At 60.5% G+C, this 23207-nt stretch overlaps 1 protein-coding gene across 4 annotated transcripts in view; it reads right to left on the bottom strand.

The window, feature by feature from the left end:
* TACC2 (transforming acidic coiled-coil containing protein 2) overlaps positions 1-23207 on the bottom strand; it is a 121695-nt gene that overhangs the window by 17715 nt on the left and 80773 nt on the right. Inside the window, exons 2-10 of one of the 4 annotated variants that reach the window (XM_036265426.1) lie at positions 21907-22043; positions 14181-15477; positions 12689-12724; positions 10412-10472; positions 9451-9652; positions 5515-5576; positions 4283-4398; positions 3398-3569; positions 2127-2267 (exon numbers count right to left, since the gene is read on the bottom strand). In XM_036265426.1, coding sequence (XP_036121319.1) covers positions 2127-2267; positions 3398-3569; positions 4283-4398; positions 5515-5576; positions 9451-9652; positions 10412-10472; positions 12689-12724; positions 14181-15477; positions 21907-22043 — 2224 coding nt within the window. Of the gene's footprint in view, positions 1-1236; positions 1327-2126; positions 2268-3397; positions 3570-4282; positions 4399-5514; positions 5577-9450; positions 9653-10411; positions 10473-12688; positions 12725-14180; positions 15478-21906; positions 22044-23207 lie in introns of all 4 variants that reach the window. The other 3 variants (XM_036265425.1, XM_036265427.1, XM_036265428.1) reach the window with 3 other exon arrangements.

The following is a 23207-nucleotide window of genomic DNA, read 5'->3' as shown; positions in this document are numbered from 1 at the left end:
GGGCAGGAGCCGCCAACGAACCCCCGATCCTGGCCAAGGACGAGGGACGGGAGAAACCCCAGCCCCTCGCCAAGGGAGCCGTTACTTCAGACGGACAGGCCAGGGGCTCCATCTGGAGATTCGAGCTCCAGGTCCCGCCGGGCCAGTGAACCACTGTCAGGCCTCGGGCAGGTTCCGTGGCTCCGTTTCCCCACCTGTCACATGGGACCAGGGCCCCCCTACTGAGGAGACGCCGTGAGCGTCTGGGCAGGAAGCAGAGGCGAAGGTGAGGTCAGCTAACGCGCCATTCTGTCCTGCACACCCGCTGTGCACAGGCACAGGGCCGCTGCCCACGTCATCTGCGGTCCCCACGGCAACCTGCAAGCTGTTGTCAGCCTCACGTCACAGATGCGGAAACCAAGGCTCAGAGAGGTTCACCAAACCCTCGGGGCCACAGAACACACAGCAGGCTCCCTGGGCTGCCCGACTCGGGGGGGAGGCAGAGCATCACGGGCCACACACTGTTTCGCATGCCATCAGCAACTCATTCAAACTGTTAAGAAAAAGTCCCCCAAACTCGGAAGCCAGGCCAAAGATACCCTGAGGGGTGCGGGACAAGGGCCTGCTGCCCTGTACCAAGGGCGTCACTGGGACACGGCCCATTCACCAGCATCGTGTCTGTGGCTGCCTCTGGGCAAAGGGAGCAGAACTGAGGGCCCATAATGCCTGGAATATTTATTCTCTGCCTTTCCCAGAAGACTGCTCTCCTCCAACCCTCTGACCCCGGCCTAAGGGTCGGCGGCTCAGGAAGATCTCGGTTTCACTTAGTCGTTACTTCTGGTTAGGGTCCAGTCTCAGCCCAGTTAGATATTAACTTGTCGAAAACAGAAAAGCTGCAAGTTACTTTTGTTTGGTTAGGAAGCACATTTTGGAAACAACGAAACCCCCCCAAGGCGATGGTGTGCGGGTCCTGCTCGCCCTCTGTCTTTGCGAGATCATTCGAGCCTTCCTCACCCCGACTAGGCGCTAGGTGTCGTTTCTCCTGCTTGCGTCCACGGCCCCGTGCGCCCCAGGGCTCCCCCACTCCGGTTTCAGCCACGTGCTCAGTCCGCGTGTACGCAGCAGTTACGCGTTTAGCTTTTTGGAAAGTTATACTTCGCTGAACACCAACAAGGCCGGCCTGGCCAAGGGTTAGCAGAGAAGCGTTCGGGCCACACACCATTCTCAGAGGTGGACACGGCAGCAGCAAACCCGTACCTTGGGGTCCTGGCGGCCGCGGGACGCCAGGGCGATCTGCCTGGCCAGCTTCAGGGCTTCTATCCGCATGACGGCAAATTCTAACTCCTCCTGCCAGAGGGTGGGCGTGAGCGGGGAGTGCACCCACACAGACGTGGGGTTCGCACAGCGAGAAATGGAAGTGCCCGGGAAGGTGGCAGGATGGGAGCTCGGACACACGAACACCTCAGCAGATCATGAAATACTGTTGAATTCCCTTTTTTCTTAAATCACCCTTTGGAATATCTATCAGGAAGGACTGTGCATTCTACTATGAAATGGCTTTTAGAACAAAATCGAAATGTTTACTGTGCCGTCTCTTTCTTTCCTTCCTTTTGTTCGTTTAACGGACAGCTGGCTAACAGTGTCCCTTCGTGGCTGCGATCTCCCAAACCACTGTTAGGGATCTCGGTCTGCTCCCGAGGCCTGGCCAGCGGGCACCGCTAGCAGCGGAACGTTTACGGCACAGAGGGGTCGCCGCCTTGGTTCCAGGTGCGGGACCGAGCCCAGAGGCTATCTCAGTGGAGTCTGAGGGCCCCAGACATGCAAACAGTCTGGCTCCACGGGGAGCTCATCCCCTTGGTGAACAAATCACAGACCCCCCGTTGGGTCCGTCAGAGTCTCTGAAAAAACAACTGGGCCCGACCTCCCACCTGAAACACAGCGGCCGATGCCACCCACAGTCACAGCACGGACGGCATCTGGCGTCTCGGGCGAAGAGCACCTCGCACATCAGCGTCCGAGGGGAGGACGTTTCGTTGGCAACACTCAGCGACTTCATCTAATCCTTCCTCCCGGCATTTGGGGTTCAGGGGTTCATGCTCTACTGAGGTTCTGACAGATTCCCCGAAGGGCACACGTGGACTACAAACCTGCAGTTTCTGAGCGAATACGGGGGGGTTCTTTTCTGCTAAGTCGGGTTCCAGATAGTCAAGCGCACCACAGAGCGAGGCCGGATGGGCCAGCCTGCTGAGGAGGGCGTCAGCAGAAGCAAAGGAGCCCTCGGGAGCCGTCTGCGGGCCGCAGGGATGAGGAGAGACAGAGGAGACAGAGTGACATGGATTCCCAGCACGACCGCGCGCCAACTCGGGACCGTTCTGCCCTAAGGCTAAAGAGAGCGTCAGCCAGGGGCCGACACCGTCCTCTTCCTCCCGATGAGCCCCACCAGCTGACAAGGGGGTGCCTGGAGAGTGGAGGCCCGGCCCCACCCCACCCCCCTCACTCCCCGACCTGTCGGTGGGCGGAAAGTTACCATCTGCTTATTTATTTGAAAATCTCAGTGGACAGGAGACAAGCTAGGGGATGGGTTTTCCAAACATAACCTAACCCATCGAGAACACAACCTCCCAGTAAAAAGATCAAGGGAAGGAAGGTTTTGGTGAAGGTCATTTTCTAAATGGTGGGGAGATGGTTTCAGACGAAAAGCCACCTCCTGCGAGATCAGAAGGACTTCAACACCAGAAGCCAACTTTGTAGGACTGTGCAGGGCGACCGTGTGGGAGATTGTCGGGGTCACCCCGGACTTCCTTTTGCTCGGTCTTGTTTTCCCAGCATCCGGCTGCCAGACACACAGCAGGGGTCAGTAAGCACTCAGTGCACGGGATAAATGCTTACTTTTGGAACAAAAAACAAACTAAATCAACGGCCTCATCCCCCTTGGGGATTGCTAGAAGGGACGTAGAACAAATAAAAATGAAATTCAACCTAGAAAAATGGTCCCTTTTCACTGTACAGGGGTTGGGGTGGGGAGAGGCCTTCACTCAGGTCCACTTGCCACGAGGGGAGAGCTGTACGTCCGGCCCATGGACAGAGGGAGTTCTCATCACCGAGGGCCAGGAAGTCACTGTCCCATCAAGGAGGGTGCCCCCTGCTCTGCAGGTGCCGACTGGTGACCATCCCAAAGCCTCTGTCCAGCCCTAAGGGGCCAAACATGGGAGACAGTAACCCGAAGGCAGATGAAGCTCGTAGGTGGCAAGTCCCCAACCAGGCTGGGAACAGCCTTTCGTCCTTGGGGGGTCTCCTGGGCTGTCTTCTGTGGTGCAGGGGATGGGTGGGGCCCACACCCGGAGCCAGGTTAGGACTGCCCAGCAGCTTGGCCCCTTGGGGAGAGGCCCCGTGATCCCGGGCCCGTGACCCCACTTACGATTTCCATCACGTCGGCGGCAGTGCCCAGGGCCATGGCCTCCAGCTCTTTCTGGGCGGATTTCTCTGGCACCGGCAAGTGTGCCTCCTGGGAGGGGGCCAGCCCGCGTGCGGCCGGATGGGGGGGCTTTGCCCCGGCGTTCACGAGGGCTTCCGTCTCCTCGAAACTCGACCTGAGGGGGCAAAGGGCTCCTTCAGTTTTCTCACCGGAGATCCCACTGACACGGGCTGGAGGCCCCACTCAGTCCACAACCCAAGGGATGCCGGGCTCCAGGGATGTGTCCGAGGACGAGGGGTCGGGCTGGGCGGCCCGGGGAGGGTCAGAGCACAGGCGTCAGGCTAGGAGGCAGGAGCTGCGGAGGTGAGCACACGGCCCACCGCCGGGCCTGCTCCCTGGGGAGGTGCCCGGCCCCGCGTCTCCTGCTCTGTAAGCCGGAGACAGTGCACCTCTGTGCAGTCAGCGGGGGCCGCCTGCAGGTCACACATGCAACGCGGCACCGTAGTCGCCTGTCATTGTGTCACACGCGAGGGCACCGGAGCCTGGGGCTGAGACTTCCTCAGGCCACTGGGCCAGGAAGAGTCGGAGCGGGACATGAACGCGCCCGGTCGCTGCCCTCCCACGGGACAAGCGACAAGCAAGGCTGTGGCGCACAGGGCAGTCGCGGGGGTGCACTCCGCGGCCCGGGGGTTCCGCCTTTGTCCTGCAGGGACACGTCCGCTGCATTTCCGTCCGTGTGGACGCAGAGATGGGAGCGTCAGCTGCCCACATGCTCGCAAAAGAGACGGAGCCAGGACAGCAGTGCGGGCGTGCCGACGGGCGGGGGCCGGCGTGCCGACTGGCAGGGCCCGGCCTGCTCTGTGACCCTCCCGTCCTGGAAGGCTGTACCCTGAACACGGCGGCAGGGGCTCCGACATCCGGCCGGGCGGGGACTTGACCGGGCTCTCCTGAGAGGTGTCGAACACAAGGTACAAGGCCTGCTTCTTCGGGGCGTCGTCGTCCTGCTGTAGGGGTCAGAGTCACACGTCAGCCGCCACAGGTGGGGACACGCCACCCAGGGCAGAGGCCCACGCCAGCGCCGGCTCGGAGAGGGTGGTGGACAGGCGCACAGTGGGAACATTTTCCAGGGGAGAAGGACTCTCATGGCATCACTGGTCACGCTCTCTGGGTGAGCAATGGTGCTGGCCACTGAGGATAAACCGAGGGGCAGGCGAGAGCCCAGGCGGCCACTGCCCCGTCGAATGGGGGAGGGGCACGAGGCCCCAGCACAGGGAGCCCCGCGATCGTGGCGGACCGACGCAGACCACGGTCAGAAGCAGCTGTCCGGCGTCCACAACAACGCAGAGAAAGACAGGTAAGGCGGCACCTGTGGGCCAGGCACCTCCTGGCGATGCCACGCCTCCGAGGGCGTTGCCAGGAGACAGCCGGGCCACGCCTCTGCTCGGAGCCTCGGAGACAGCTGCCCATCATACCCTCTTAAAATGCAAGGGGTGTCCGGCCAGTGTGGCTCAGTGGTTGAGGGTCGACCCATGCACAAGAGGTCGCTGGTTCGACTCCCGGTCAGGGCACATGCCCGGGTTGTGGGCCTGATCCCCAGTGCGGGGCGTGCAGGAGGCGGCCAGTCCATGTTCTCTCTCATCGATGTTTCTGTCTCTCTCCCTCTTCCTTCCTTTCTCCCTTCCTCTCTCTAAAATCAATAAAGGAAAATTATTTAAAAAATAAAAATGAACTAAACTACAATGCAAGGGGAACAGGGGCTTCGCTCGAAGCAGCAACCTTCAGTTGCATAGAGCAGCTGATGTGAAGGGGACAGAAAACAGTGCACCTCGAAAACACCCCTGTTGCTCCCCCTCTTGTGAAGGGTGGCTCCACCCAGTTCCTTCTCAGCCTGGGGAAGTCACGCTGCAGGAAGGCCAACCGCTGTCTGCCAGGTGGACTGAGCACACACCTCGGACCCAGCCCCCGCGCCCCTCCCCGCCACCCAGGGAGCGGCGGGCAGAGGGCCCCAAGCAGAGGTCTGAGTTTCGGGGAGCCTTGCACACGGAGGACGCCGAGCTCTGCTGTCGAGACAGAGGCAAGGCTGGGGGGCAGGTGCCGCCCGGGGGGCGGAGGGAACTTACAGGTAAGGAGGAGCCGATCTTCTCCATGTATTCGATCTCATAGGAGTTTCTGTAATCCAACTCTGCAGAGGAACAAAGGGGCCGTGATTGCCAGGGAGCAGCGGGGCGGCTGGGCAGGGCGGGGCGGGAAGGAGTCTGAGCTGAGAGTGTCCCAGACCACAGGCTCCAACACCATCAAGGGGCGTCTCAAGCTGGCCGTTTCCGGACACCGGCAACCTCTAGCTACAGGGGACGTCTGCCTGTGGGAGTCTGAGAAAGTCCCCGGCGTGAAACCACGGCCAAGCGCAGGTGGGCGGGGACAGACCTGAGCGAGCACCGCGGACCAGTGCTCAGGTCAGACTGTGTACGCCCCGGGCGCTGGTTTTCTCTAAGTCTCAGGGCGACGCGTGGCGTGTCCCCACGCCCTGGCCACGGTTGGAACTGGACCTCCCTGAAAACTCAGCTGCAGCCATACCCTGAAGTGAGGGGAACACACACACTGTCCCTCGGTCACTGGAGAGAAGAACGCTGGGAGTCACCGACTACCTCCCAGATGCTGCGGTGCCCACGGGGCCACATCAGATGTTCAGATCCAAAGACTTAATTTTATTTTATTTATTTATTTATTTATATCCTCACCCGAGGACATTTTTCCATTTTTTGTTCAGATAGAGTGGGAGGGAGAGAGAGGAACAGAGAGAGAGAGAGAAACATCGATGTGAAAGGGACACATTGAGTGGCTGCCACCTGCACGACCAACCAGGGCCAAGGACAAACTGCAACCGAGGTACATGCCCTTAGCGGGAACCGAACCCGGGTCTCTGTGGACCGCAGGCCGATGCTCTAACCGCTGGGCCAAACCGGCCAGGGCAAGATTTCCCTCCCTCCCCTCCACTCTGTCTAAAAATCAATGGAAAAATATCCTCAGGTGAGAATTAACAACAAAAAGAAAGAAAGAAAAGGTACTAGGAGAATCTCTAGATTTTCTATGGAAAAAAATGCCTGCATTTGATTCCTGATCATAGCCTCAAATACCCCGCCTGAATCACACCTGTTGACTCTCACCCTCAATGCCGAGCCCAGGGGCTTTTAGGGTCTCTGAGTTAGAAGTCCCCTGGCACCTTCAAGATGCGTGACCCAGTGGGAACCACAGATGCCACCAGAGCAGCTGAGTCCACGGCTGGTGCTCAAGCACCGTCCCCCCGCCCCCCGCTCTGGGGCATCGACCCCCCGACCCCCACACAGGGCCTGCCTACCCGAGGCTGTCCACCCGCCTGGCCGGGACCTCCTCGCCCACACCCGCCGTTAGGCCTCCTGCGTGCGGGACGCTGATCAGAGGGACGGCCCACCCTCAGGAGACACACAGGCGAGTTAGGAAGCAAGAGAGGCTGAGATCACCACACGGCGTTAAGGGACCCCAGGGGCCCGCCCGGCTGAAGGGCAGGCAGAGCGGAAGAGGTGTCCAGGGAGAGGCTGGGCGCAGGCAGGGCCAGCGTGGGACGCAGGGAAGGGGGCGCTCCCGCCTGGGGCCCGCAGCCGAGGAAGGGCGTCCCCCGGGGGGTGTCAGGGCTCGGGGTTCAGGTGCGGGCAGAGGAAAAGCGGGGCCCCTGCCCATGTCCGGGGTCAGGCTGGAGTGACACGGTCACTGTTACGCCTCCCGAACCCTGAGCCAGAGGGCCGGTCAGCCAACACCAGGCACCGGTCTGCAGAAAACGCAACGCCCAGAACCTGCAGACACCTCGCCCGGCTCCCTTCACCGGCAGAAAGGCAGCGTAGGGAGAGCATGCGGATCGCCAGCCCCTGAAACATGACTGGGTCTCACTGGCGCCGGTCAGAGATCTCGTGGGCACAGCACGGAGCGGCCTGATCACAGAGGAGCCCCCTCCCGGGACGACCAGAGGTCGCTGAGTGGAGACCGTGGTTCTCAGTTCAGGGAAAAGGAGTGGAGATGGGGTCTGCATGTCCGATCGTCCTCAGAGGCCTCTGCTCACACTTTTAAACCGTTTAGAAACCAGCGTCTCGGAAAGGGAGACTCAGAAGTGTGGTGACAGGTCGGGGCCCTGGGCTCCCAGGCCACACACAGTAGGACCTCAGGACGACGTCACATTGGGGAATGGTCAGCCCCCAGTGGAAGGCTCCAGCTGCTCCCCCACCAGAGAGGGGGTGTGGGGGCCACTATTCAGGAAAACCAGGGTCAGTGGTTAAGTTCTTTCTGTTAAGACACAATCCAGCCAGTCACGCTACACTGACTGAAGATACATGACTTTTCCAAGCCAAAGAGCCGGGCGGAAAGGGGGGTGAATCCTCGGGAAAGGGGGGTGAATCCTCGGGAAAGGGGGGTGAATCCTCAGGAAAGGGGGGTGAATCCTCGGGAAAGGGGGGTGAATCCTCGGGAAAGGGGGGTGAATCCTCAGGAAAGGGGGGTGAATCCTCAGGAAAGGGGGGTGAATCCTCGGGAAAGGGGGGTGAATCCTCGGGAAAGGGGGGTGAATCCTCAGGAAAGGGGGGTGAATCCACAGGAAAGGGGGGTGAATCCTCGGGAAAGGGGGGTGAATCCTCAGGAAAGGAGGGTGAATCCACAGGAAAGGGGGGGTGAATCCTCAGGAAAGGGGGTGAATCCTCGGGAAAGGGGGGTGAATCCTCAGGAAAGGGGGGTGAATCCACGAGAAAGGGGGGGGTGAATCCTCAGGAAAGGGGGTGAATCCACGAGAAAGGGGGGGGTGAATCCTCAGGAAAGGGGGGTGAATCCATGGGAAAGGGGGGTGAATCCTCAGGAAAGGGGGTGAATCCACAGGAAAGGGGGGTGAATCCATGGGAAAGGGGGGTGAATCCTCAGGAAAGGGGGGTGAATCCTCAGGAAAGGGGGGTGAATCCACGAGAAAGGGGGGGGTGAATCCTCAGGAAAGGGGGTGAATCCACAGGAAAGGGGGGTGAATCCACGGGAAAGGGGGGTGAATCCACGGGAAATGGGGGTGAATCCACAGGAAAGGGGGGTGAATCCACAGGAAAGGGGGGTGAATCCTCAGGAAAGGGGGTGAATCCACAGGAAAGGGGGGTGAATCCTCAGGAAAGGGAGGTGAACCCACAGGAAAGGGGGGTGAATCCTCAGGAAAGGGGGATGAATCCATGGGAAAGGGGGGTGAATCCACAGGAAAGGGGGGTGAATCCACAGGAAAGGGGGGTGAATCCTCAGGAAAGGGGGTGAATCCTCAGGAAAGGGGGTGAATCCACAGGAAAGGGGGGTGAATCCTCAGGAAAGGGAGGTGAACCCACAGGAAAGGGGGGTGAATCCTCAGGAAAGGGGGTGAATCCACAGGAAAGGGGGGTGAATCCTCAGGAAAGGGGGGTGAATCCACAGGAAAGGGGGGTGAATCCTCAGGAAAGGGGGTGAATCCACAGGAAAGGGGGTGAATCCTCAGGAAAGGGAGGTGAACCCACAGGAAAGGGGGGTGAATCCTCAGGAAAGGGGGATGAATCCATGGGAAAGGGGGTGAACCCACAGGAAAGGAGGGGCCATGAGGGAGACCAGCAGCAGGCCGGGGACCCCCTGGCTCGGGGCTTGGAGAAGGCGTGGCCACACCGCGGAGCACCCCTGGGGCCAAGAAGAGGGCGGCACCAAGAGGCTCCGGGGAGCTGACCTGCGCTGACCGTCTGCCTGGACCGGTGCTCCCTGGAGCTGCGTGATTCAGGACCACCAAGGACAGGGCCGCACGGCCGAGAATGAGCGAAGCCAGAGACCGGGAATGAGCGGCAGCCATGCGGGCTGAGCTTGGCCACGCGTCACGCACAGCGGGGTCGGGCCTCGAGCTCTTCTGAAGCGCCGCCGAGCTCAGATGCCGCGGGGCCGCAGCCCGTGGCAGTTACCTGGCTTAGCCGGCTCCTTCCTGGCCTTCTGTTCCCTGGGGGCCGCGGTCTCCAAGGCAGGGTGGGGGTCCGGCCGGCCACCGAGTTGCTTACCCTCCGTGGGCGAGCTGAATTTGGTCTCGTTGACAAAGGTGGACAGGTCCGAGGGCTGCGGGTAGTCCTGCTTGTCGGCCTCCAGGTCCACCGTCATGCATGTCCACTTCTGGCTGGTGACCGCCAACTTCTCCTCGTCGGTGGCGTGCAACACGGCCGAGATCACTGGTGGCGTTTCTGGTGGCACCGCTGGAGGGGGGTCCTGTGAGGAAAAGGGGAGCCATCTCCTCTCACCCGGTCTCTGCGTCTCAAACCGCCCACCACGCGCCTGGGGCCCCTGAGCTAGACGGGTCCCTGTCGAGAGCCCTGCGTGTCCTCACGCCCTGCTCAAGGCGGTCCCGAGGAAACCGATCTGTCCCCTCCTTTTCTGGTGGCTTGTTTCAGGGGTCCCCACAGGTTTTTAAAAGTTATTTGAGATGTTCCTGTGCGTTCACTTTGAAAACAATGAGTGCACTGTAACTTCTGCAACGTTGTCACCATGACAACTGTGCTATGCCCACAGCGCAGCGGGGCCCACGTCACCGCCACCCACCACCCTCACGCCCGGGTCGGGACAGAGAGGAGGGCTCATCCCCATCTCCACTGGGGTGCTGCTCAGCAGGTAGCGTGGGGCCCAGGAATGTCAGAGTGGAGCTGGGACTGGGACCCAAGCCCCTGTCCTGGGGCCGGGGGCCTCTCTCCAAAGCCCCACCCTGCCAGGGGTCGGCTGGCTGGAGCTTCACTGGCTCAGACCAGGAGTGGAAGGTCTGTCTCATGACCTCGAACGGCCTGGCACCTGCGCCGGAGGACAGCCTTCCCTGGTCTGTAAACAGGGGAGGAGAACTGTTTTTAATTTGGCAGAGGGACCAGTAAGCAGGAGCGAGGGACCCTCCGTGGCCACGCAGAGGAGCGCTCTGGGCACGAGCGGGGACACGTCACCCCGTGTGGGCCGTAGAGTCACAGACACCCAGGGGCGCTGTACCTGAGAAGGTGGGTCAGAGAGAGGAGACCGTTTCGGCGACTTTTTCACCCTAAATGTGTCACTGGAAACAAAACGGAGAATGTGAACACAGAAGCACAGAACATCCGGAGCAGACAGAGCAGACCCCAGCCACCGCCTCTGCTGAGTGTCGCCCAGACCCCGCCGGCCACACCGCGCCAGCACCCCTGGAAGTCCGTGCCGACGTCCCTTCTGAGGCTCTAGCGGATGGCACTGGGCCCCCCGGGAGAGACTCATCAAGCTAGACATCTTTAAAGAGATGCCATTTTGGAGGCTGACCCAGAAAACTAAGCTACGTTTAACCAGATGTTCTTCTTTTCCTTATGTTAAAAAGCCAATTTTGGGTGAGCAGACGCGTGTACCCCGGAATCCATGCGGAATGTGTGAGCCGACCATGTGGAGGAGGGGGTGGGGCTCCTGACACTAACTGGCAGGACCCAGCTGGCAGATGGGCAGCCTCAGGCCGCGCAGACGCGGGGAAGCGGGGTGCAGACGCCCTCCCCACAGGAGCCCTGTGCTTCTCGGTGGGGTTCTGACTACAGGCAGGGCGGGAGGTGCAACCACTTTTTAAAATTTCTGTAAAAAATACATATGGCATAAAATTTACCACCTTGAACATTTTTAACTACAGTTCAGGTGTTAAGTACATCCATACAGTGATCATCAATCTCCAGGACTCTTCTCGGGGATAAGATGATTTTTTTTAAGTGTCCTTTCCTAACCACAGTTAACACTAAGATGCTGGACTCTTTCACTTTCTCCTTCATGAAAATAACTGGCCCAGGCTGGTGTGGCTCAGTCCGTTGGAGCATCATCCCATGCACAGGAAGGTCATGGGTTCGGTTCCCACTCAGGGCACATACCCAGGTTGTGGGTTTGATCCCCAATTGGGACAGGTACAAGAGGCAACCAGCTGATGTTTCTCTCTCACATGGATGTTTCTCTCTTTCACCCTCTCTAAAGTCAATATAGTTTTAAAAAGCAGTTGGGGGCAGCAAGACATGAGGCCAAGGGAACATCGGACAAGACCCCCAAAGGGGTCAGAAGGAAGGGACTTTTAGCCCAGATGGTTCCATTAAGCCCACTGGGAGGTCAGGGGCCATTTCCATGGTCAGATGGAGGCTTGTCCACCTGCAGCCGGGCCCCGCCTCCCGGCCTCAGACCCCTCCATGGTATGGTCCTGCCCCCGACAAAACAAGGGTTGGGACAGGGGGAGTCTCTGCCTTAGCTCCCACTCCCCTCCCTGCTCTTAGGGTAACAGGTGGACAGCAACTCGGCACTGAAGTTCCATCCGTGTGTTCTCCCTAATAGAATGCTCCAACAAGGGCGTTCACGCATGGAGACCACGCCACAAGTGGTTTGTATGCATTTATGGCACTGGCCACACGGACGGCGCCATCACAGCTCCAAGCATGTATTTATTTGTGCGTATAAATACATTAACTCTATGTTTCTGAAACTGCTAAATGGCTCTAAAATACTGAACTCCCTTGAGCAGAAGAGAGTCGGAGAGACTTGCCCTCCCCTGGGGCTGCTGGGTGCCTGGGACCAGGCTAGCTTCCCTGGTACAAACAGGGGGGCAGGGAAGGAACTCGTCCTGGGCCCCTGGGAACTGCCCAAGGACCCCCTGGCCGGAGGGGCAGAGCCGCAGAGGCTCTGGTGTGGTCTGCTCTGTTTCCCCGACACCCGGCGGGACCACGCCCCACGGATGGCATGCGGACCCCCAGCCTGGCCCCAGGCGATCACGGATGCAGGCCCTGAGCAGCCTGGCGAAGGCTCACAGCGGTGGCTCCGTCGGGGCCCTGATTTCAGGGGACCCCCGCAAGTCTCAGTGTGGAACAGCCCAAGCATCCCTGCTTCACAGGTGAGCACCAGGCAGTGCCTGTGACCGGCGGGATGGCTGTTTCCACGCGGAGCCACGGCACGTTGAAAGCCATCGCCTGGACCGGTTTACACGCGGAAGAACGAGAGGAGGGTTTAAAAACAATGTGTGGGTTTCAGGTGAAGACATCCAGTATGCGGGGGGGCGTTCCATTCCCGACAGGCAGTCACGTTTCCACGGCCAAGCAGTCTCACCGAAGCTCATCACCACGAACCAGAAAGGAGTCTCCGCTCCCGGAAGCCCCGTGCCCCGCCATTCCCAGGCCCCCGGGACAGGGGAGAAGCAGCCATGGAGTGGGAGGGACAGAGCTCGGAGGCAGAAACAGGTCGGATGGAGCGCACTGGGTGTAAGAGGCAGAGTCCATTAAATTTACTTACAACAGAGAACACACAGACATCACATCTTCAACCATCCTAAGACAAGAAGACAAAGAAAAAGAGAGACAGACAGAGGAACTGACAAAAGATAAATCTGCAGACAGCTGGCCATTGATGGGTGAGGATGCAACAGCCACTTGTTATGGGTTCTGCGCGGGAGCCCGGGCACTGGACGGGCCTCTGGGGGACACTGTACATGCTGGGTGCCGGTGACCCCAGAAAGCGTGGGTGCCCACAGCTTTGTCCGCCAGCGCAGACTCCCTGACCTCCATTAGCTCTGATGACAAAACAGGGTACAGCCAAGCTGGCGGGGAAGGGGGCGGGGGCTACAAGTTGGCTCCTGGCCAAAGATGAGAGAACATGCCCCCGCCGTCTGAGCATCTCAGAGAACATGCCCCTGCCGTCTGAGCATCTCAGACTTCTCTTGCTTTAGGCTTGAAATAAAACTTCTAGTGCAGATGCTGTGGAATCTCTAGCAAGAGCCTGTTGGGGTAACTGATCTAATAAGAGTCCCCATTTCGGGCCCGGACTGCCTCCCGCCCACCGCCAGACGGTTGCAGGTGATCCAAGGCCGAGCCCTCCAGAGAAGCTCTTCTAGGGAAGAACTGGGCTCTTCTCGGATGGTAAGTGCTCAGGGGAGCCCAGCTGGGAGCTAACCAGGTCACCCTGTCCGATTTGATGAGCGCCAGGGAGACTTGGGGGCCAGCGGCCGAGGCCTATTCTGCTGGTCTCCGTGGCTTCGTTAAATTTCTGACGACCCTTCATATGAGAGCAAAGACAGAGGCTCCTCATCCCAAACCCATCCACGCTGGGCCCGAAGTCCTGGAAATGGACCTGCAGCCATCCAAGTCAGCGCTGCGCCTCGGAGTGGGTTCTGGGGGCACGGACATGTGGCATTCCGGGGTGAGTGTTTGTGGACAACAGATCCAATTATTGAGGGGCCCCCGAGGACTGTGGCGATGGCTTTGAACTCTGGGTCTACAAAGCCTTTGGACTCTAGCTCAGAGGATGGCCAGAGACAGGGATGGGAACAAACGGGCATTTCTCACTGGCTGGCGGGGTGCAGGGAGGGGCCCAGGCCTCCCGAGCTTACTGTTTGCCTCCTGCACTAATCTCAGTCCCGGACAGAAACAAAGTGTCCATTTTAACAATGTTGTAAGGGCGCATCTCCTAGCTTCCACGCCACTCCAGAAAGCAATGCAACATGCTCAATGGGAAAAAGATGCACAGGGAGGCCGACCAGGTCCCTACAGGACTGTTTCTGTTCTGTGGGGTCCCCAGCGCTCCCCTGGACTTGAATGCCAGGTCGCCAGGGACAGCGTTAGACCACTGACTTAGTAAGGCCACAGGCCATGCACTCTGGACCCAAAGGGATACGTGGGTGGGGAAACGGAGCCACGTGGCAGATGGGGATGGGGAGGGGCGCAAGGCTATCCGGGCAGGGGACCCAGGGTGAAGCCAGGGGACGGCCCCCCCGCTGCCCTGAACTTACGTCTTCAGCGGCGTCTTCTTCTTCTTGGGCTTGTTCAGCCCGTCGCTGTCCACAGCACCGCCGTCCGAGGCGCCGGCCGGGATCTCAAAGGAAGCTGGAGGTTCCGAAGGCGAGCTGGGGGTCTGAAAGGGGTCCGCGGACTCCTCACAGGAGTCGGGGTCAAAGCTGTACGATTGTTGGGGCAGTTTGGGAGACTCCTGCATTTTCGAGGTGGAGGAAAAAGGGTTAAAACTGGGGTCATCCCACTTGTCGATGTCGAAGGTGTAGGTCCCTTTCGCAATGGGGATGTCGCTGGGCTCCGCGGGGGAGCTGGTGGGCGAGGCAGGAGTGTTGTCAAGTTTCTCGGGGTTTTTTTTCATCTTTGGCCTCCTTAGGGGCATTTTGGCAACCGGCCTTTTGCCTATCTTTTTGGTAGGAGGGGGGTTCTCCTGCGGGCTGTCCCAACCGCCTTTGTCCTCAGAATAGTCAAACTCCAGCCTCACCGACAGCCCTTTGGCTGGGGAGTCCTCCTGTCCCCCGCTATCTGCTGGGGTCACCTCCACCGCCTCTGGGGCCGTGGCAAGAGGCAACGACTTCCTCCCAATGGGGGGTGAGTTCTGGACTCTGCCACCGCCAGAGGCTGGGGGGAGGGCCCCTTCGGCACCCTCCGAGTCCAGAGGACAGGCAGCCTTGGGCACGGCCGCAGGTTCTGGGGGTGCCTCCTCAGCTGGGGCCGGTCCAGAACCTTCCGGCTGGGCCGACTCCGTTTCTGTCTCAGATGCGCGGTTCTCCTCGCCGGGGACCGGGCTCTCCTCGGTCGGCTCCTGCTGTGTCTCTCTCACCGGGGGTGTTTCTGGGGGCTTCTTTGTGGCCTGTTTCTTTTTTAAGGAAGGTGGCCTCGGTTTCTTAGTTCGCTTAAGGGTACTAGAATCGCCGCTCGAACCCGTGCTGCTGGTGTCTGGGGCCGGGGCTGCGGCCTCGGTGTTGCCTGAGCAGGAAGCACCGTCGAAGTCACTGGCCTGCAGGCTGAGCGAGCGGGACAGCGTGGACTTGGAGGTGGGGACGGAGTCGGTGGACTTCCTCCGCGCGTTCGCTCTGCAGTCCTGGCTCCTGGCGTCCGAGGAGCGCGGCTCCGAGGTCTGGAACGTGTCGACCAGCTCGATGCTGTCGAAGTCCAGGTTGTACGTCCCGCTGCTGGCTATGGGCTTGTCCTCGTCAAAGACGGCGGAGAAGGAGTGGGTGGGAGGCCGGAAGGGACTGCCGTCCACCGAGGGGCGGCGCGGGCCATCGGGGACGGACACCAGCTCGGCGCTGCACCCTGAGGACACCAGACAGAGCAGTCACGTGAGGACACGGGCACTTCTCACGCCAGACCACCACCCTCCAAGCAGAGCCCCCGCCAACCTGGCCCGTCCAGGGGGCACGAACCCTGCTCTCGCCCAGTAGCAGCTCCAGACCTGGGTGCCCCCCCCCCCCCCCCGCCCAGTACCCTCCTCCGTGACCAGGAGTGACGGGCTGCTAAGGAACATCTCGGCCCACAGTCATGAAAACATTTACCAAGTGCCCAGCTGGGACCAGGCACCATCCTGGGTGCCGGCGATTCCACCATGAACAAAACCAGAAAAATCCTTGTGCTCCTGGGAGTCATGCTCTTCAGAGCAAAGACGGCCAAGAAGCAAACAGACGAGGAAAATGTGCCATTGTGTGCGCGGTGGACGGGCCTTGCGATTTCACAATGAGGTAGTCGGGCAAAGCCCTCCGAGGAGGAGACATTTAAACAGAGATGGGAAACAAAGTGAAGGTGTGAGCCAGGAGGCCATCCCGGGGGAAGCATCCCGGGCAAAGGGCACAGCAGGTGCAAAGGCCCTGGGACAGAGCCACGCCCGGCGTGTTACAGAAACACCAGTGGGGCTAGAGCAAGGGAGGGGAGCAGGGGAGGGAGCCAGGAACACGGCAAGGCCGGCGCCGGAAGCCTTTCGGAAATATCAGCTGTTCCTGTCGCCAAGCCTGTTCTTGCTAATCGGTCACTGAGAGCAAGAGGGAGATTCCCCCCCCAGGCAACTGCAGCAGGACTGAGCTGGCCCCACCTGCCACCTGTCCCCACTCCTGGCGTCCCTGCAACCTCTTCCTCCAACACCGTCTGCCAGGATCCTCTTCTGTCCTCTCAGCCTTTGCTGCCCCTCCTGGCTCTCCCCACGCTCAGCCGCTGCTGGCCAAGAGAGGCTCCCGCACCCCCAGCCCTGGCCCGTGGGGACCTGGTGCCTGGACTCGCCGCTCTGGGCTCTGCGGGCACCCAGTGCCCTTCATGTGCTTTCTGGCCCCCTGCTGTCCGAGGAGTCACGGATGCCAGACAGAAGGGGCCAGAAAGCCACACACCTGCCGCCGGGAAGGGGTACACACAGTGGTCTGCGGAAGGACCTGAAGATGGCACGCGTGGCGCGGGATGCGTTCCCCGCGGGCGTCTCACCGGCAAGAGTTCTGCCTGCAGCCCCCGCCCCACCCCCGCCGGTCTGGGTGTGGGATAAAATACAGGATGTTCAGTTAAATCTGAATCTCGGGTACAGGAAGACAATTATTGGTATGAATACGTCCCATGTCCCAGTTCTCTGTTGTGTATCTGAGATTAGAATTTCACCGGGCACCCTGTTTTTATTTGCTAACTCTGGGGGTGCTACCCCTCATCCCACATGCAAACAGGTCTGGGAAACGCTCACGTCAACCGGAACCGGCTTCTCCCCGTGGGTTTTTCTGAGAGCAGTTCACGCTCAAGACGGCAAACTCCGGGTGCTGCGCACGTCCCGTGGTGCTGACCCAACTACGCCCAGGAGACCTTCCTCCCGGGGCAGGCGAGCCAGGCGACACCACGAGGAAGCCTCAGCGTTCGCCCGGGCTCCCCGAGATGCGGGCACCTCCCCTCGCGGTCAGCAAACGCCTTGGGAGCTGAGAGCACCTCCCGGAAGAACCCCTCGCGGCCGGTCCCGGTGCCAAACCTCCCGTCCACTCTGCACCGACGCCGCCCAGGCCCTGCTCGGGGCGGACGTCCTACAAGGTGGAGCATTTGGCCAAAGCTCCTCTCTCTGCCCCACAGATGCCTCCTCCCTCATCTGGAAATACTCCCGGTTCCTGCCCTCAAAACAGGGGTGTCTCCACTTGTTCCCCTTTTAAAATCAACTCCCTCCCTTTTCCTCCAGGCCCCCACACTCCCATCAACACAGCTGGTCTTCCTGCGCTGGTCACAGGATGGGGGCACAGAGGACGGGGACACAGGGGCACTCGAGAGCGGCCTCGGAGGGAGAAGGAGGCTTCGCCCAGCACGTCACTTTCAGGCAAGGCCGCTGCCGCCACCTGCTGGCTCTCGGGCCGCCACCTGCTGGCTCTCGGGCCGCCACACTGGCCCAGCAGCTGGACGAAGAGGCCGTGCGAGGCTCTTCAGAGGCGGCCGGTTCCGCCCGAAACATGAGCAGAGTCAGCGTAGCCATCTGCTCGGTTTCCCCCAGAAGAAAAGTCCCGGCTGCTGCAGAGAGCGGTCCCCTGGGAACAGACACTCCCCGGTCAAATCGCCACGGCCCGGGAGACCGGCCCTTGCTGCGGGGATTCTCACCCAGCACCGGGCCACGTCGCCCAGTTCTTTGTGGTGGGGCCGCCTGTGCATGGTGGGCTGTTGGGGACCACCCTTGGCCAGATGCCGGTAGCAGCCTGCCCGAGGAGTAACAGCCAAAAATGTCTGTAGGAGTCGCCAAACGTCCCCTTGGAGGGCAAACCTGTCCCTGGTGGAGGACTGCTGTCTTACTGTGTGGTGACCAGAGGGAACCGCTCATTCCGGGGCTGGGCGCCCCTTCCACGCCCTCCTCGGAGGACGCCGCCGCGGACAGGAGAAAAGGTCGCTGCCACGCGACGGCCTGACATCGCAAAGCACGTGTGGTCCAGCCGGGTTTCCGGACACACACCCTCTGTGCATGAAGACCCTGCGTCCATTCCACAAATGACCTGGGTGCCCCGATGTGCCGGCCACTGTGGGGCTGCTGTGGACAGAGGCAGGGCGGACAAGATGCCAGACGGACCCACCCTTGTGAACACGGCGCCCAGCGCGTGCACCCAGCAGTGTCCGTCGCCTGGGCCCGGCTCGGCCCGTCTGATGCCGAGATCAGCCTCCCTGGTCCATCACACGGAAGGTCCGCTGGAAGGTCCGCATCCGTGTGCTTGGGCCCCCGCTACGAAGGACTGCAGACTGGGGGCGCAGACAACGGCGTTTCTCTCGCAGTCCTGGAGGCTGGAGTCCACGGGAAAGGTGTCGGCAGGCGCGGTTTCTCCGAGGCCTCCCTCCCGGCGGCCGGCGGCCTTCTCCCCATGTCCCCATGCGGCCTCTTCTCCGTGAACATGTCCCTGGGGTCTCCTCCTCTCCAAACAGGACACTCGTCCTACTGAATGAGGGCCCTAACCTAAGGACCCCATTTAACCTTACGACCTCCTTCAAGGTGCTGCCTTCACATCCAGCCCGGGGGGACTGGGGTGTCAGCATGATGATGTTGACACATGGTCGACACTGAGAGGCAATGAAACCCCAAGCTAGGCCAGTACAGCTGTGTCTGAAAACAAGGACGTTCCGAGCACAGAGAGAAAGCTAAGAGGCAACTACCGACTCCCAGGGGTGCCGCCCCACTGTCTCCAAAGGCCAGCCCACTGCCGGCTGCCCAGGGCCCTCTCCCCTCCCCTTGCTGCCCCTCTCTCCACGAGCCCAGAGGACTAGCGGGGTCCACCTGTGACACTCCGTGCACACAGGCTGCAGATTCTGACCCTGAACCAAGGTATCAAGGGCAACTGGCCTTCCCCACAGGGAGAGAGCTGTAACCTTCTAAGTACAAGGATAATAACTATCGCGAGTCATACTGTTTGTGCTCTTATCTGACTTGGAGACAGCATACAGAGAGCCTGCACGGGCCTGGCCCACGCGGGTGCTGAAATGGGACCTATGATTTGATCCTGTGACCTTTAATTATGACTCTCCATGGCCAGGCGGAGTCCTATGGACACTGGCCCTGCACAGCAGCCAAGTGTCCCACTCACGGGACCGTGGACACCTGAGGGGGAAGGGCAAGCAAGCTGGGCTCTGATAAACGGGGCGGATGGACGCAGGATGAACCCCAGCGACTCCCCCGTCCTCCGTCCCGTGAGTGCAGACACGCGGCAGGACCCGAGATCAGGGGACAGATTGCTCTGTAAAATGGGAGTTTCCAGGAGGAAAAACCGAGACTTTATTCACGGCCAAAGGTCTCGTCTATTGTTTCATGCGCTTTTCCCGGCTCCGTTAGCAATGTCCCCCGCACTCTGCAGAGGAAGACCACACAATAGCCCTTCCTCTCCTGCCCTTGCTCTGCCGAGGTTCTCAGAGGGCAGCTTCCTCCTTCTCTGGCCACGTCTGTGAGAAAGCGTGGCCTTCCCACGCCTCGGGGCCGCCCCACGCGGAGGGGACCGCAGACTCTTCCACTGGGCACAGCAAACCAAATGGATCTTTGCACAGCCCAAGCTGGGGGGGGGGGCGTTAAGCAGATGCCGCCCCCCACAGGCCTTCTCATTGAATAATCCACACGCATTTAGTCTTGCTGTCATTTCCCAAGAGGAGCGTGAGTCCCCGCTCGAGACGCCACCCGGTGTAAGCGCAGCTCCGAGCCCCCGGCCGAGGGGTTACCCCTCCAAGTTCCCGGGCGGCCTCGTGTCCGCCCCGTCGAGCTCCCTCTCTCAGAACCGGCGTCCGAGGCGGAGGTGGGTGCTCGTGTTTGTTTCTCAGAGTGGAGACTGTTTTGCTTTGTTGGAAAGGAAGTGAAGCGGAGGAACACGGACAAAGGAAGGAACAGAAGTGGGGGCCACCCCGAGGGCCACCCAGGATGCGCGGCTGAAGTCCTGGCCGCCACTCACTGCCCGGCGCTCCGGGAGGGACCACACGACGGAACGCCACCGTTTTCCTTCTCAATTCTCTTCTAGCGTGTCCCACGTGGCAGGCATGCACCTGTTATACCCACTGAAAAGGACAGTTTACTTATTTATTTTTTAAATCCTCACCCGAGGGTATTTTTCTGTTTATCTTCAGATAGAGTGGGAGGGAGGGGGAGAGAGAGAGAAAAACATCAATGTGAGAGGGACACACTGACTGGCTGCTTCCTGCACGCCCCCAACCAGGGCCGGGGATGAACCACAACCGAGGTACGTGCCCTTGGCCGGAATTGAACCAGAGACTCTTTGGTCCGTGGGCCGACGCTCTAATCGCCGAGCCAAACCAGCCAGGGAAGAAATGAACGCTGAATACACTTTAGTACATAAAGAAAGTGAGGCTATAACAGACTCTGAGAAACGTAGGTAGTCCTCTGGTTTCTTTGCCAGACTAATCAAATAGATTCCAGGGACTGCGCCCTCGGAGCCCAGCCCGAGGCTGGCTGTGCAGGGCCCGGCCCCGCCGAGGGGCTGTCTAAGGGGGCGCGGGGACACCGCCCTCACCAGGCAGCAGCAAGACACCTGCTCGCCCTAAAAGTGACCACCCCGCACCGGGGCACTGCTGTTAGGAACGGAGCCCAGGTGCACCCAGTCCTTTCTAGAACCACAGCCTGCTTGAACCCTGGGCCTGCTTTGATGTTTCTAAAACTAACATCAAAGTCAGAATGTTAGTCATTTTGCAGACCACCTGGCTCCTGGTCGGGGCAGGAGGGCAGGCCCCCCAGCCCCTCCTCCTCTCCCACCCAGCTCCCCCCTCCCCGGGCAGCCTCAAGCACAGGTGTTGGAGGCTGTGGGTCCCAGCCCCACCCTCGCTACTCCTTAGCTGAAAGGTGCGAATATGACGCATGGGGGATGGGTCAGGAGAGGGGTCTGGGTGGGCCCAGCCGTCAGAGCAGGGTCCAGAGGCGGGTGCCCCACAGACTCCTCCCCCAGCGAGGGCTGAGGCCTGAGCAGGTGGGGTCCTCCAAGTGTGGGGCCCAGGGCAGGCTGTCCGGGTCTGAGGAGAGCACCCCCTGGCCCCTGACCGGTCTGTGGGGCCATTTCTGACCGCCCATTTCCTTCCAGCCTCGGGTTAAAGTTCATGCGAGATGTGGTCCCATCCCTGCCATGTACCGGAGGGTGTGGCAGAGAACAACACTGGGCAGGTGGGCAGGCTGGTGGCTGGGAAAGGAGACCCGTCCCGTCTCTTAGTCATCACCGCACCTCAAAGGTACAGAAAGGCCTGCATTTTAAGGCACACTGGGGACAGAACGTGGGAAAGGGGCAGGAAATCGGTAACTCGAGGCTAACGAGGAACCCCTGAGCCGCCACGCCCGGCTCTAGCTCTGTCCTCTATTTGCCCGTGTACCAGCCTCATTCCCACGTCCCTGCAGCCACGTGCTGTCACGAGAACACAGGCTCCCGTGCACCGTGCAGAATCGGCGTCCTTACAGGGTCCGGGGGCCGAACGGTCGGACCGGAGACGGCACCAGAAACCTCCAGGCCACCCGCCCCTCAAACCCAGTCCTGGGTGCGAGGTGCCCAGAGCTACCTAAGGGGTTTCCCAGAAGCTGCCCCCAAAGTCCTGCAAAGTGAACACAGAACCCCTGCTGCACCTGTTCACCCTTAGCTTTCACTCACGTCAAACACCTCAGAGCCGGGGGCCCAGCACCTGGGGGCTGTCCGAGTGGCTCCAGAGACAGCCCCGGGCGGGTGCCCCCCGCCAGCCACGCCCCGGGAGGAGTCGCTGTGTCTCCCCAAGGGGCGCCTGAGCCTCGGTTACCTGGTTCTTCCGGGGAAGGTTGCGCGCTGACCTCGGGCTCTGGAATGACTTCCGGGGGTGGTGGGGGTGGGGCCGGTGGAGCTTTGACAGGGGTCGTCGACTCTGGGGTCTCAAACGCTTCTTCAGAGTCAGAACTCCTGAGGGAGAGAGACAGGAGACACAAGGTGAGGCCGGGGCCGGGGCGGCGAGAGCACGTGGCCTCCGACCCCCCGTGGAACAGGCTCAGGGCCCAGTTGCACTGTTCGAGGACAGACGTGAGGAAAGTCACTTTGCAGCTCAATTCCCGAGAGCGACTCTCATTACTGTAACTTTGTGCCCAACTGATACATTCTTCGAACTCAGCTCTACACAAAACACATATTTCTGGCCTTAGTGGCAAATCCAAACAGTGGGCTCTTTGGATCAACATTGTTGCACGCTCTCTGGCGTCGATTCTAACTGACACGGAGGGGTGTCTGGGAACACTCTTTGATGTCGTGGTTCCCACACACCCACGGGACCCCCCAGAATGGCATCCAGCCTCCCCCCACCATGTCCTTCTCTCCACGCGTCTCATCACTTGTGACGACGGATCTGTTCTCTCTCATCACGTTCGTTATCTTTCTCCTCTGCTGAGCTGGGGAGGTGACGAGGGCAGCCAGGGAGCCACAGCACCCCCAAGCCTGAACCGGCGAATGAGCGTGTGTTGAATGAACGAGTGCATGAATGAACGAACGGATGGATGGACGGAACCGGCCCCCGGAAGCTGGAGGACGGGCCAGACCAGGCGCCGAAGCACAACCCGCTGACCCCGACAGTGTGGAAATGGCCCTCGCTGGTCTGCGCTCAGGGGAGATTCTTGACTCGGAAAAATGGACCAAAATTCCACCCAGAGGACGCCCCACCTGGTAACGAGGGGAGGCCACTCACCAAACTAAAGCCTGGTCCTGGGCTCAGGAAAACCCGGAGCAGACCCCTCTTTCTCATCGCCTCCTGCTGGGGCCTCCACTTTAAACCAGAAAGAACGAGGCCCCCAGTCCCTGAGCCAGCGTGTCCTTGGGCCGCAGGGCCGCTCTGAGCTCACTGAAGAGGCCCAGTGGTCCCGGTCCTGCCCACCTCGCTCAAGGGGGCCAGAGTGCAAGCAGCGTCACCCGGGCTGATTCCTCTCTCGGGACATCTTAGATAGGGGGGCCATTAGGGAGCAGGCCGTTCCCGAGGAGGGCTGCCGGGACAAGGGGCCTGGGGGGCAACTCAGGGGGAGCATGTTAGGCGAATGTGGCAGCAAATGCTCAGACTGCCCAACTCCCACCAGGGTCAGAGGA

This window comes from Molossus molossus, unplaced genomic scaffold (assembly GCF_014108415.1).
Source record: "Molossus molossus isolate mMolMol1 unplaced genomic scaffold, mMolMol1.p scaffold_m16_p_17, whole genome shotgun sequence".
Lineage (NCBI taxonomy): Eukaryota > Metazoa > Chordata > Mammalia > Chiroptera > Molossidae > Molossus > Molossus molossus.
This window is presented reverse-complemented; position numbering and strand designations above follow the sequence as displayed.